Below are 13,686 nucleotides of genomic sequence, written 5' to 3'. Positions count from 1 at the left end.
AGGCACAAACCCCTTCCCCAGCCGCCCCGCCTACGGCGGATTCTCCGCCGGTGGACATTGCCAGCTTTCATAAGATTATGGATAGAGCTACGAAGAGGTTCCTCATCACAATGGAAGCTAAGCAAATGCTTCCTATATGATTTTAAGGAATTGCCCCGAAGACAAAGTTGGTCTATTCCAATCATTGACTTTATATGGAAGGAAGGTCTGAAAATAATGGCTACACCAAATTCTCTACCCGCTGTACTACCTCGGGTATATAAGAAATATAGAGCACCTAGTTCGTCACCGGCATGCCTTATTGGTCAGGCTAAAACGGAGTCCGTAGTTACGCAGGCAGCTCAAAGAAGGGCCAAGAATCCAACTGCACCGGTCTCTGCTCCCCCTGATAAAGACGGTAGACGTCTTGACTCAATAGGGAAGAATGTGTCCACTATTGCGGCAACCACGGTCCGAGCCGCAAATTCACTTGCAATACTTGGAAGGTATGACAGGCAGATGTGGTCTGACATATCGCCTTTCATCGAGAAGCTTGCAGAACCGGGTAGATCTGAAGCAAAAAAGATCCTACTAGAGGGAGAGAGCGTTTCATCTGAAATAATTGATGCTGCAGTGGATGTGGCAGCCACAGGTTTCAGGCAGCTGGCGGAAGCAGCTGTTCTCCGGAGGCAAGGCTGGTTAAAAGCTACATCTTTTCGTCTAGAGATCCAGACAAAGATCATGGACATGGCCTATGATGGAGTTCCTTTTTGGTCAACATGTTGACGAGGCATTACAAGCCATAAAGAAAGACACAGAGACGGCACGGTTGCTGGGCTCTCTCCAATTTCGAAAGTCTTCCTTTCGTGGAGGACGAGGCAATTTCTCGAACAGAGGAGGTTATTCACAGCAACGCTCCTACAATAACACCCAGGGAAATCAAAGATACCAGCCATACCGTCAACAAACAAATGGCCAAAGGAGAAATAATTACTCTCAATCAAGAGGAAAAACCTCTTATTGAGGAAGAGACAACAACAAGAGCAAGTGAGAGACACATCCTGCCACCTCTTTGTCCCAGCCTGAAGCAAATTGGAGGAAGAATATCCCGATATTACTCAAATTGGTCCAAGATTACCACGGACAGATGGGTCCTGGACGTGGTTTCCAGAGGTCACATTCTCAAATTCGTCAAAGCCCCTCCAAATTCTCCCCCAAAAGGACCACCTCCAGCTCATCTCAAAGAGCTGTTTTCCCAAATACACTCAATGATTCGGAAAGGAGCAATAGAAAAGGTACCTCAACATCAGAAGGGAACAGGATTTTATTCAAGATTTTTCCTGATCCGCAAGAAGTCGGGGGAATGGCGCCCCATCCTCGACCTGCGTGCTCTCAACAAGTACCTAAAGAAATTATCTTTCAGAATGTTGACGCATCAAGAAATCCTCCAGTTTCTCTCAGTAGGGGATCACATGGCAACACTCGACCTTCAGGACGCATACTTCCATGTGCCCATTTTTCCCAGACACCGGAAGTTCTTACAGTTCAGAGTGGCTGGCAGGGACTTCCAGTTCAAAGTACTCCCCTTTGGACTACATTCGGCCCCCAGAGTTTTCACAAAAATGTTAGCCCTGGTGGCCGCACACCTGAGACTAGAGGGAGCTCAAATTTATCCCTCAGCAGGTCCGCCAGAAGCAATCACAAATGGGAGCCACATCAACCATCCCTGGATCAGATATTCCGAGAGTGGGGTCATCCCGACCTGGATTTGTTTGCAACAGATCAGAACCGTAAATGCCAACGCTTTGCAAGCTGCATTCCCCACAAAGACTCGTGCGGGGATGCCCTTTCGATGAATTTATTTCGAATATTTGCATACGCTTTTCCGCCAATTCGGTTAATTCCCACGATCATCAGGAAGATGAGGAGTCAACCATGTCGTCTAATCCTGATTGCTCCAAGGTGGCCCCGGCAATATTGGTTCACCGAGCTTCTCCTCCTCTCGGAGTGCAGGCCAATACAACTGCCTCGAATACCAAATCTCCTGACAGTTCAGAGGGCCAAAGTGTAACATCCGGACCCAGTTTCTCTGAAATTTTCAGCTTGGCTCCTCAACACAATGAATTCGCCCACTTAGACATTCCTCACGATTGTCAAGAGGTGCTAGCTAACGCCAGAGCACCATCAACGATTAAGACCTACAAACTCAAGTGGAAGCGTTTCTGTGCCTGGTGCCAGACTGTTGATCTGCATCCCATTCATGCTAGATCAGAGCAAATATTACCCTTCTTCCTGCAACTGGCAAGATCGGGTTTGGCGTATTCAACCCTGAAGGTATTTCTGGCAGCCATTTCCCGATTCCGTCAGGACGGATCGAACTCTGTTTTCTTCAAGAATAATCCAGCAATTTTTCAAGAGTCTATTTCGGATGTTTTCTCCGATTCGACGACCGCCTCCTGCTTGGCATCTGAATGTGGTGCTAGCCCAGCTCATGCGTCACCCCTTTGAGCCGATACATAAGGTTGAACTTAAGTTTATTACTTGGAAAGTCTCCTTGTTATTGGCTTTAACATCTACCAGAAGGGTCAGTGACATTCAAGCATTCACGTCTAAACCGCCCTTTTTACAATTTACCTCTGATTCGGTGGTACTGCGTACCAATTCAAGGTACATGCCCAAAGTCCCATCGGACTTTCATTTAAATGAGCCGGTAATCCTAAAGAAATTTTTTCCAAATCCACAAACACCGGCTGAGCGAGCTTTACACTCTTTGGACATCAGGAGATGCCTCAAGTTTTATCTTTCAAGAACATCAGCTTTGCGCAAGACAGAACAGTTGTTGGTGGCCTATGGCAGACTGCGCCAAGGCTGTGCAGTGTCCAAACAGACTATTGCTAGATGGGTCTCGTCAACAATTGGACTCTGTCATCAACAGGCAGGAAGACCCTTACAGGCCTTACCAAGAGCGCATTCTACAAGGGAAGTTTCCTCTTCCACTGCTCTGTTCGCTGGGGTGCCTGTTCTACAAATCTGCAGAGCTGCAACGTGGTCCAGAAGGCACACGTTTACGAGGCACTACTGTCTGGACTCAGCAAGTGATATAGATGCTTCGGTGGGAAGAGCAGTTCTTCGCAATCTTTTCCAATAAGGTGAGCCTTTGTTCTCCCGCCTCCTATGCTCTTTTTAGACGCTTTACCATGTCTCTTGCATTTTATCATTTTGCATGTATACTATGATACTATTAGCGTCTATGAGCATTAGGTGATGTGTACTGCTATCTATTCTGATTCAGGCATGTGAATCTATGAAAGACACCCCAAATACTGGAGAAGAACAATAGTTACTTAATAATAATAATAATAATAATAAGCATTTATTAAGCGCCTGGCTGCACAATACTGTGTGTCCCCGCGCTGACTGCAAATGCAAAAACCACCTAAAGGAAGAGATCAGGCAAACGGGGATTAGTTTTTGGGAAATAGGTGAGTTTTGAGTCTGGCTCTGAACCTTGTTTCAGATGGCTCCATACGTAGTTGAATTGGCAGGGCATTCCAAAGCTTAGTGGCCAAAAAGCGGAAGGATTTTCCTTACCTGTAATCTGTGGTTCTCCAGTATTGGTGTCTTTCATAGATTCACATGGAACCCGCCCACCTCCCCTCAGAGGCTCCCTCAGGCAATTATGTTGGTTTCACTCCTGTGCGAGAAAATCTGAGAGCCTGAGCCTCTCGGGAGAACATTCTGGTGGGTGCTGTCGCCTGATTGGCTGCAGTTTGGTCTATACATAATGACTAGGATAGTAGAGTGTGGGAGCTTTTGCTCCTGTAGCTGAGGGCTACTTTACTTCCTGGTTGGTTATTATCAAGGTTTTTTAGTTATTACAGGCATATTATTGCTTTTTTATATACTGTGGGACTCCCACTCCGACGACTGGGAATGATTCAGGCATGTGAATCTATGAAAGACACCAATACTAGAGAACCACAGATTACAGGTAAGTAACTATTGTTCATCCTTAGTGTCCTGCCATAGGAATTACACACCCCTGATGCTGTGAAGTTTTGTTATGCATATTTTATATTTCAAGTAAAATAGTAATGTTTATTTTTCTAGATGTGCAGAAGACTATTGTTGGTCAGTGCATCGGTGGAGTTGTTTATGCACTGTTTTCTGGACAACCATTAGTTGTACTTTTAACTACAGCCCCGCTGGCTTTATATATTAATCGTAAGTTCTGAAACTCATTTTTTTTCTTTAATTTTGACAGCTCTACATTTTAGTGAATATGATTATTTATGAAAGTTGAAATTTTAAGTGATATGTTTTCTTATGAATCTTATTTGCTTTTGCATTGCGGATTTGAAACAAAATCAGGGTTAAAGGTTGCTAAGTGCCTTGCATGTGCCTTCTGCCTAATAAAGCATATTGTGTAGAGTAAAAGTGAGTGAAACTATTACCAATATTAACATGATCTTATGCCAGTAATGTATTTGAGATTTTAAATCGTTTAGCGATTTCTACTTCCAGTGTAAGTTCAAATGTTCACTGTGTATTGAGGCCACGTAATATTTCTTTTCCTGACCTAGTTCATAATTCAATGTTCAGTTTACAGATTCTGTGCGTTATTTTTATGGTATGTATCTGTTATTTATAAGGCGATATTAAGCCATGCGCTTCAGTGTTCTTACCAAGTGGGTGACTGATATGCTTTGCTTTGGAAATGGCAATAAGGGAATTTGGGGGTAGTTCGGTTGCTAGACTAGACCATAAAGGAAATAAAAGAACTACTTTTTTGGATTAATTATAGTATACGAGGACTGAGGCCTATACATTGCATCTGTGCTTTTGGATAATCTGATATCTTTGTCCGAATGAGCGGTTCATATGGGTTCATATATAATCATATATAATGGTAGTCTATCAGATGGATAATTTTGCTCCTGAATGCCCATATTATTTTGTCTTTTTGTATATTTAAAGTTGTGTTACAGCATCAGACATGCAAAACCTATGTAAAACAGTGTATATGAAGGTAAAAATGCAGCCTAATAGGCTTACATTAAGAATACAGAAAAAGTGGCCTAACAAAATAAGAACATGCAAGGCCCTCCTACACACAATGCTTTTGAACTGACAGGTGCCTCGCAAAGCCTTTTTTATTGAATGAAAGTACTTAAATAACATTTACTGCCTGTAGGAATGTAGGATCGAATTTCATGGTTTCCTCAACTTTTTGCTGGTTTTACTCTGTTTTTCTGACTAGTCTTACTGGGATTCTCCTTATCAGGACCCCAGTCACTGTGCTCTCTCCCTAAACTGGACTATGGTAAGAGCTTATGTACCATACTAATTGGCTATTGGTGTACCTTTCTAAGTCCCTAGTATATGGTACTAAGGTACCCCCGGAATAGGTACATCAGTGGACTCCATGGCTGCAGAATGTATTGTGCCACCCGTGAGAGACCACTCAAAGTGTGACTATAGGTCTGCCATTGCAGCCTGTGTGTGCTGGTGCTAGCACCACTCGGCACAGATATAAGTTTCCTTATATCTGAGGTCACTGCACTTAAAACCTATGACTCACCCCTAAGGTAGGCCTTTCATTCCTGAAATCAGGGTGCTTGGTTAGAAGTGTGAGGGTGCCCTGCATGAGCAGGAGACCTACTACAAACCTAGGAATCGATTCCCCAGGCTTTTGTAAGTGCAGTCAGCCATTTTATACATATAGTGGACATCAAGTCAATTACAAGATGTCTAACTATATATTGGCTGATCCGAAACCGGTCATGTTTAGTATCAAACATGTTCAAATCTTACCCCAACACTGACCCCAGTGTTGGATGTAGGATTCCATGTACTGGTACCACCCTTCCATTGTCCAATTGAAAACTAGTGCTGCTGCTGACCGCAAACACAATTTTGCCCTCCTGCTACTGAGCTGAGCTCGAACAGGGTAAGGTAGAACAGTGTTCCTCTTCCAGGGGATCCTCATCAATAGTCATAAGCACTGAATATTCCCCGGAAATAATATAGAATTATATATGTAAATCACAACTAAATAGCTCCACATATATGTATGCACATATATCATTTTTTCTCACACCAATGCAGCCCCAAAACAGAGGCTAAACAATGTAAATACTCATACATACACTGTAATTAGCAAGGAAACAAAACATATTAGGTCAAATAGCCCTTGAACTTTGTGTTTTAATGAGCCAAACACTCATAAATCCTGAAAATTGCTAATAAATGTACATTGTTAGCCACAGGCTGCATTGAACAGCAATAGCATTGAAAATGAAACCATTTTCAACAAAAACTGGCACCGTGCCTGACCCCTGGCTTCCCATCATGCCTCAGGGGTGACAGGTCAGTTGTTCTTTCTAGCTCCTTCAGTCAGGACCCTGGTTCAACAGCTCCCTTTCTTTTTGACTTTCTGTCAAAAAATGCTTGAGATTTTATACAATTTTAACTTTCACTAGATGTCTTTTGGGCATAGAGTGTTAGTGCTGCCTTTATTGGATCTTAAAAAAGGATTTTTTCTGTCAAAAATGCCTTCTCTCTTTGACAACTGTCCGTCCTGTGGGAAGAAGGCCAAGACTGACACACATCCTGTGTGTATCCACTGCCTCCCTGACTCTCATTCTGCAAGCTCTTGTGAACACTGCAAGACTTTATCAAGGAGAACTCTTAAAGATAGGGAGAGAATTTGAATTTATGGTCCCTCTGAGAGAGGTAGGTCTCCTAAGAGGCAGAAGAGGCGCAGGACGCGATCGACGTCGAGAGAAGTCCCTACTTGCTCTCCTTCGGCGTCGGGATCAGCGTAGAAGAGGCCGTCGACGACGGTGAAGATGAGGATACTTCCTTCGACGACAAAGACTTCAGCGTCGAGAGGCAAGGTACCTCCGCTGCAGTCTACGGGGCGTGCAGCGTCGAGAGAAAGGTCTCTGTTGGAGTGTACGAGCTTGACGTCGAGACAGCCGGCGTCGAAACATCATCACCAATCTTCGACGTCGAGGCATCCTCCGTCGACGCCCAGTCATTGGCGTTCGACGTCGAGGCACCCTCCGTCGACGCCCAGTCATCGGCGTTAGACGTCAAGGCATCCTCCGTCGGCGTCCGGCCAGCAGCGTTCAACGTCTAGGCACCCTCCGCCGACGTCCAGTCATCGGCGTTCGACGTCAAGGCATCCTCCGTCTGCGTCCGGCCAGCAACGTTCAACGTCGAGGCATCCTCCGTCGACGCCCAGTCATCGGCGTTCGACGTCGAGGCACCCTCCGTCGATGCCCAGTCATCGGTGTTCGACGTCGAGGCACCCTCCGTCGTCGCCTAGTCACCGGCGATCGACGTCGAGAAGGTCCCCGTCGCAGTCACACCATCAACGGTCGACGTCGATAAGATCCCAGTAGACGTCACAGCATCGACGTTTGACGTCGTAGCAGCCTAAGTCGTCGCATGGTATACGACGCTCGAAGTCTAGAGGGTCCCCGTCGTTGTCACAGCAGCGTGGGCCGACATCAAAACATCTGTCTTCGAGGCAAGTCTCTCCATCAAGATCCCAGGGGAGATCGCCTTTGGGGCAGACTGCTCAGGAGACAGTTAGTCAACCCTCGGATCAGTCTCATGCCTTAGCACCACAGCAGAGGTCTCCAAGATCGGCTTCAGCTGCAGAGGTGGAACATTCCCCAGTGCAGATGAGTCCTCCGGCTAGGAGGAAAAGAGTATCAGACGAGCGTGCTTCAAGGAGTCGCACAAGGTCTACTTCCAGACATCTTGGAGGTGGGTCTCCGGTGAGCCTGTCCTCATTCTCTTCGGGCTCCCGGTCTTCTCAGCGTGGAAGATCTTCCGATGTGGTCATCTACTCCTCGGATAGTGAGAGGTCCAGGCATTCTCCTGCACGTTCGCAGCATGGGCAAACAGATCTGCCTCCTCCGGCACGTTCGCCAGTGAGAGAGCGCACCCAGAAGTCTCCTTCCATCAGGCTATCTCCAAGATGGTGTAGGCCTCTGCATCACTGGGCTCCAGACAAGGAGACAGCAGCCAGGTTGCAGGCTCATCAGGACAAGCAAGTCTCCCGACCCAGAGAGCTATCGCGCTCCCGAGTGCGCTCCAGTAGGCGAAGATCAAGGTCTAGGAGCAGGAGACAGGCTCGCAGATCTCCAACTACTTCTTCATCTCCGAACCGTTCTCATAGGGATTATTCTCCCACTCTTGCCGACAGTCCTCCATCGAGAATATCCCCTATAGATTACCTTTTCTCTTTTCAAGACATTTTGGGCAGGGGTGCTTTAAAACTGGGAGTGCCCATGACTACGCCACAGGTCAAGACTTCTGTGATCTTTGATACCTTGCATCACTGATCGGCACCCAAGGCTCCGCTGCCTTTGGTACCTGGAAATATAGATCCCATGAATGAGGTCTTCCTTACTCCGGCAACTATAAAGTCCGCCCCAGCAAGGATTCTTAAAAAGTATCGCTCTCCAGAGGAGAATCCACTTTTCCTCAGGTCTGACCCACCACCAGACTTGGTGATCATTACGGCGGTGACGAAATCCAGTGCTGTAGCTTCCTCACCCACAGTACCTCCAGATGAGGAAAGCAAATTGCAAGATTCATGGAGAAGAAGAGTCTGCAACACCTCAGCCTCTTTTGTCAAAGTCTCTAATGAGGAAGCCCTTCTGGGGAGGTATGACAGATCCCTGTGGAATTCTCTCCAAAGGTTCATTGAGAAACTCCCTCAAGAGGACCGCAAAGATTTTGAGGAGATTCTTTTGGAGGGCAGCCAGTTCTCCAATCAGATTATAGGCGCCGCAGCGGATGGGGCTGCCCTTGCAGCGCATGGCTATGTGCATGAAGTAACGGCGAGAAGGTCTTCATGGTTGCGCCTGACAGCCTTAAAACCTGAGGCTGAGGCTAGAATCTTGAAGCCCCCCTTTTCGGAAACATCACTGTTTGGGGCAAGTGCTGACGAAGAAATGCAACGCATGAAATCGGAGTTGGACACTCTTAAGGTCGTAGGGTTTGAGAAGAAGAAAGACTTTCGGAGGAAGTACCACTCCTCCAACAAGGTCTCTACTAAACAGAGGTTTCCAACCCCTCACTGGCAGAAGGGTCAGGACCAACAAGGGCAACAGAAGTCCCAATTCAGAGGGAAGCATAATTCCAGAGGAGGTGTAAATCAACGCCAGGGCAACAATTCTAATAAGTCCCAGCCAAAGCAATGAGTTCTTCCTTACCCCAGCGCCGTTGACCACTGCAGTAGGGGGAAGCATTGCGCATCATATGTCAGAGTGGGAAAACATTACTCCAGACCGATGGGTGTTGACTACACTTCAGCATGGGTACTGTCTTCGTTTCAAACACCTGCCTCCACCCGTTCCTCCAAGGCCAACCGTAAATCATCAACTCGTCCTTTTGAAAAAGGAAGTGGCGAAACTTCTCGAAAAATCAGCCATCGAGATGATTCCACTCTCTCAAAGGGGGAAAGGAGTGTACTCCCGATATTTCTTGGTCAGAAAAAAGGAACAAAAGGCAGAATTCAGGCCCATTCTGGACTTAAGAAAGCTCAACCTGCATATCCGAAAAGAAACGTTCCGCATGGTGGCACTTCACTAATTATATCCGAATCTCAGGAAGGGAGATTGGATGTGTTCGATGGACCTCCAGGATGCCTACTTCCATGTCCCAGTGCACTACAAACACAGAAGGTTCCTGCGGTTCCAGGTGGGGACCTCTCACTACCAATTCAAGGTCCTGTCCTTCGGGTTGAAGTCAGCACCCCGGGTATTCACGAAGTGTGTTGCAGTAGTAGCGGCCGCTCTTCGACGCAGGGGAGTCTTCGTGTACCTGTATCTGGACGATTGGCTACTGAAAGGTCCTTCCCAGGCGCTGTAAGGAATCAGTTCCAAACCTGCATCCAGCTCTGTCACCGGTTGGGGTTGCATGTCAACTTCAGCAAATCAGTCTTGCAGCCCACCCAGAAGATTCACTTCCTAGGAACTCTTCTAGACTCCGAGGTAGGAAAAGTGTTTCCTTCGGAGGAGAGACAGTGTTCTATAACACAAAAGTGTCAGCTGGTACTCCGCCACAAGGTTCAGAAAGTGCGAAAGATTGCCTCCCTGCTAGGTTCGATGGCTTCATTCATCTTTCTAGTCCCAAATGCCAGGCTTCGGATGCGTCCTCTTCAGCAGGATCTGGAGGACAAGTGGGACCAACAGTCAGCTCGCTGGGACGATCGGATTTCTCTTTCAGAAACAGCTTGAGCTTCCATTCCATGGTGGACAAAGAATCAGAATATGCAGGTGGGAATTCTGTTCCATCAACCTCCTCCTGCACAGACCTTGATCACCGATGCTCCTCTATAAGGCTGGGGGGCACACATGGGTCACTTCCAAGTGCAAGGCTTGTGGTCCCCCAAGGAATGTCCATATCATATTAACATGCTGGAGTTGAGAGCAGTCCACCTGGCTCTCAAAGCGTTCCTTCCCTCAATGTGGGAGACATCAATATTAGTACAAACGGACAACACCACCACGATGTACTATTTAAACATGCAGGGAGAACCGCTCTCACGGACTCTGTCACAGGAAACCCAGCGCATCTGGCATTGGCTTCTGGCTCGCAAATTGTCAGTTATGGCGGTCCAGCTCCCAGGAGAACAGAATGTGAGGGCAGACGCGCTGAGTCGGCATTTCGAGGACAGAGAAGACTGGGTTCTAAACGACGAGGTGCTCGAAGGGATCTTTCAGTCTTGGGCTCGTCCTACCTTAGATCTGTTCGCGGACGACGAAAACACCAACTACCGAGACTTCGCCTCGCGGTTTTACCGTCCAGGAACAAGAGGGAATGCACTTTTGATCGACGGGTCAGGGGAATTTGTGTACGCCTTTCCACCCCTTCCACTGATCCCGAAGGTGGTGAGCAAGCTGACACACTTGTGCACGACAATGATTCTCATTGCCCCCGTCTGGCCGAGACAATGGTGGTACACGGACCTGCTTCATCTTTCAGTGGCTCCTCACAAGAGACTGCCATGCAGGTCAGACCTCTTATCCAAGATGAACGGGGGGATTCATCATCCCAACCTTCCGTCACTGAGCTTGACAGCATGGCTCCTGAGGTCATACAATATGGCCATCTAGGATTGCCAGAGGACTGCATGTCCATCCTGAAGGAAGCGAGACGACCTTCCACGAGATATTATTATTATGCCTGTAAATGGAAGCGCTTCTATCTGTGGTGCATGCAAAATGGTCATCATCCTATTTAAGGGTCAGGAAGAAGTCGTTATTCCCTATTTGTTATTTCTGGCGAAAGCAGGATTAAAGTTTAATTCTATTAAGGGGCATTTAGCGGCTATGACAGCGTATAGGCGATCACCTTCACAACCTTCTTTTTTCCAACTGCCAACTGTAAAATACTTCCTGCTAGGGTTGAAAAAAGTGTATCCTCCAGTGCGTGCTCCTTCCCCGCCCTGGGAGCTGAGCCTGGTTCAAAATTAATGGGTCCTCCTTTTGAGCCCATTCATAAAGCGACTTTGCAGCATACTTCCTGGAAAGCTGCTTTTTTTGGTAGCAATCACGTCCGCTCGTAGGGTGAGCGAAATTCAGGCCCTCTGCTCCAAGGAACCTTATACGGTGTTCCACTTGAATAGAGTAGTACTTGAGGACATCTGTCTTTTCTACCCACGGTGGTGTCAGATTTTCATGTAAATCAGACCATCTCTCTGCCTACCTTTTTCCCTAATCCCTCTACTCCAGCTGAGAGGGCTTTGCATTCTTTGGACCTGAAAAGGGTTTTGAAATGTTATCTAGATAGGTCCAAGTCTGTTCGTTGGTCTGATCAACTGTTTGTTAACTATGGTTCGATCAGAACAGGTTATGCTGCCTCGAAACATTCTATTTATAGATGGATAGTTTCGTGTATCAAGCTTTCCTATCAATTGGCTCAGAAAACTCTGGGGTTTTCTCCCAAGGCACATTCCACCAGGGGTAGAGCGGCGACTGCAGCTTTTCTCCAAAATGTGCCCATGACTGAGATCTGTAAGACGGTGACTTGGAGGTCCGTCTATACTTTTACCAGACATTACTGTCTTGATACTGACACTAGAGCAGATACCCAGGTAGGCTAGGCCTCCCTGCGGAATCTGTTTAGCAGCTGAGTACTCGGCTGCTACAAATGTTTCGTTTGGGTCATTTACCCTCAGGTGGTGGTTGGGCTTGCTATTCTATTCAGTGCTTATGACTATTGATGAGGATCCCCTGGAAGAGAAGGATAAGTTACTTACCTGTAATCCTAGTTCTCTTCCAGGGGTATCCTCATCAGTCATAAGCAACCCACCCGACTCCCCAGGTAAATGAGATTTTGTCTGTTCTATGACTTGTGGTTGAGCCCTAACTTCAGGGTTATGCAAACAACTGACCTAACTGTCACCCCTGAGGCATGATGGGAAGCCAGGGTTCATGGCTGCCTTAAAGGCACGGTGCCAGTTTTTGTTGAAAATGGTTTCATTTTCTATGCTATTGCTGTTCAATGCAGCCTTTGGCTAACAATGTATATTTATTAGCAATTTTCAGGATTTGAGTGTTTGGCTCATTAAAACACAAAGTTCAAGGGCTATTTGACCTAATGTGTTTTTTGTTTCCTTGCTAATTACAGTGTATGTATGAGTATTTACATTGTTTAGCCTCTGTTTTGGGACTGCATTGGTGTGAGAAAAAATGATATATGTGCATACATATATGTGGAGCTATTTATATGGGATTTACATATATAATTTTATATTATTTCCGGGGTCCCTGCACGTGGGCAGGAATATTCAGTGCTTATGACTTTGATGAGGATACCCTTGGAAGAGAACTAAGATTACAGGTAAGTAACTTATCCTTCCTGTCGCAGGGAGGTGCAACCACCTCCCAGACAGGACTTTGTGTTTTAGGCTGGGGGCACTTGCCAGCACCACCAGACTGCTTTGAAGGGCCCATTTGGTGCCCTCCTCACATACTCCAGTTAGAACCAGTTCAGGAAGCCGTTAGCTTCCGCTCTTGCGCAAAACTGGACAAAGGAAATGGGCGACTGGTGGCCCCCAGCCCTTGGAAGCCCGCCTATCCCCACGGACCACGCGCGCAACCTGGGAATCATCCTGGACTCTGAACTCAAAATGGACCGCCAGATCAACTTAGTCTCGTCCTCCTGCTTCCACGCCCTCCGCCTCCTACGTAAGACCTCCAAATGGATCCCCTCGAACACAGAAAGACCGTCACGCCCAGGTCACCAGCAGACTCTACTACGGCAACGCACTCCACGCCGGAATAAACAAAAACCTCACCGCAAGCCGCAGAACAATCTGAACGCCGCCGCAAGACTGGTCCTCAACCTGCCAAGACACTGCCACATCTCCCAGCACCAGCGCACACTCCACTGACTCCCCATCAAGGCTAGAGTCACCTTCAAGATACTCATGTACACACAAGGCCCTCCACGACACCGAACCAGCATACCTGAACATCTGACTCAAATTCCACACGCCCTAAATGACCCTACGATCAGCCCAGCTCTCCTATGCCATGGTCCCCCGCACTAGAAAGACCAGATCGGGAGGCTGCTCCTTCTCCTTCCTCGCGGCCTGAGCCGGTAACTCCCTTTCGCTCCACCTCAGACAGACAACATCTCTCCCGATCTTTGCAACAAACCTCAAAACCTGGCTCT

The 13,686-nt window shown here is 47.2% G+C and overlaps 1 protein-coding gene across 3 annotated transcripts in view; it reads left to right on the top strand.

Annotated features, from left to right (window-relative positions):
- SLC4A11 (solute carrier family 4 member 11) overlaps positions 1 to 13,686 on the top strand; it is a 1,871,484-nt gene that overhangs the window by 1,405,065 nt on the left and 452,733 nt on the right. For all 3 annotated transcript variants that reach the window (XM_086964299.1, XM_086964301.1, XM_086964302.1), the window contains exon 11: positions 4,090 to 4,203. In XM_086964299.1, coding sequence (XP_086820425.1) covers positions 4,090 to 4,203 — 114 coding nt within the window. The remainder of the gene's footprint in view (positions 1 to 4,089; positions 4,204 to 13,686) is intronic.

This window comes from Lissotriton vulgaris, chromosome 3_2 (genome assembly GCF_964263255.1).
Source record: "Lissotriton vulgaris chromosome 3_2, aLisVul1.2, whole genome shotgun sequence".
NCBI lineage: Eukaryota > Metazoa > Chordata > Amphibia > Caudata > Salamandridae > Lissotriton > Lissotriton vulgaris.
This window is presented reverse-complemented; position numbering and strand designations above follow the sequence as displayed.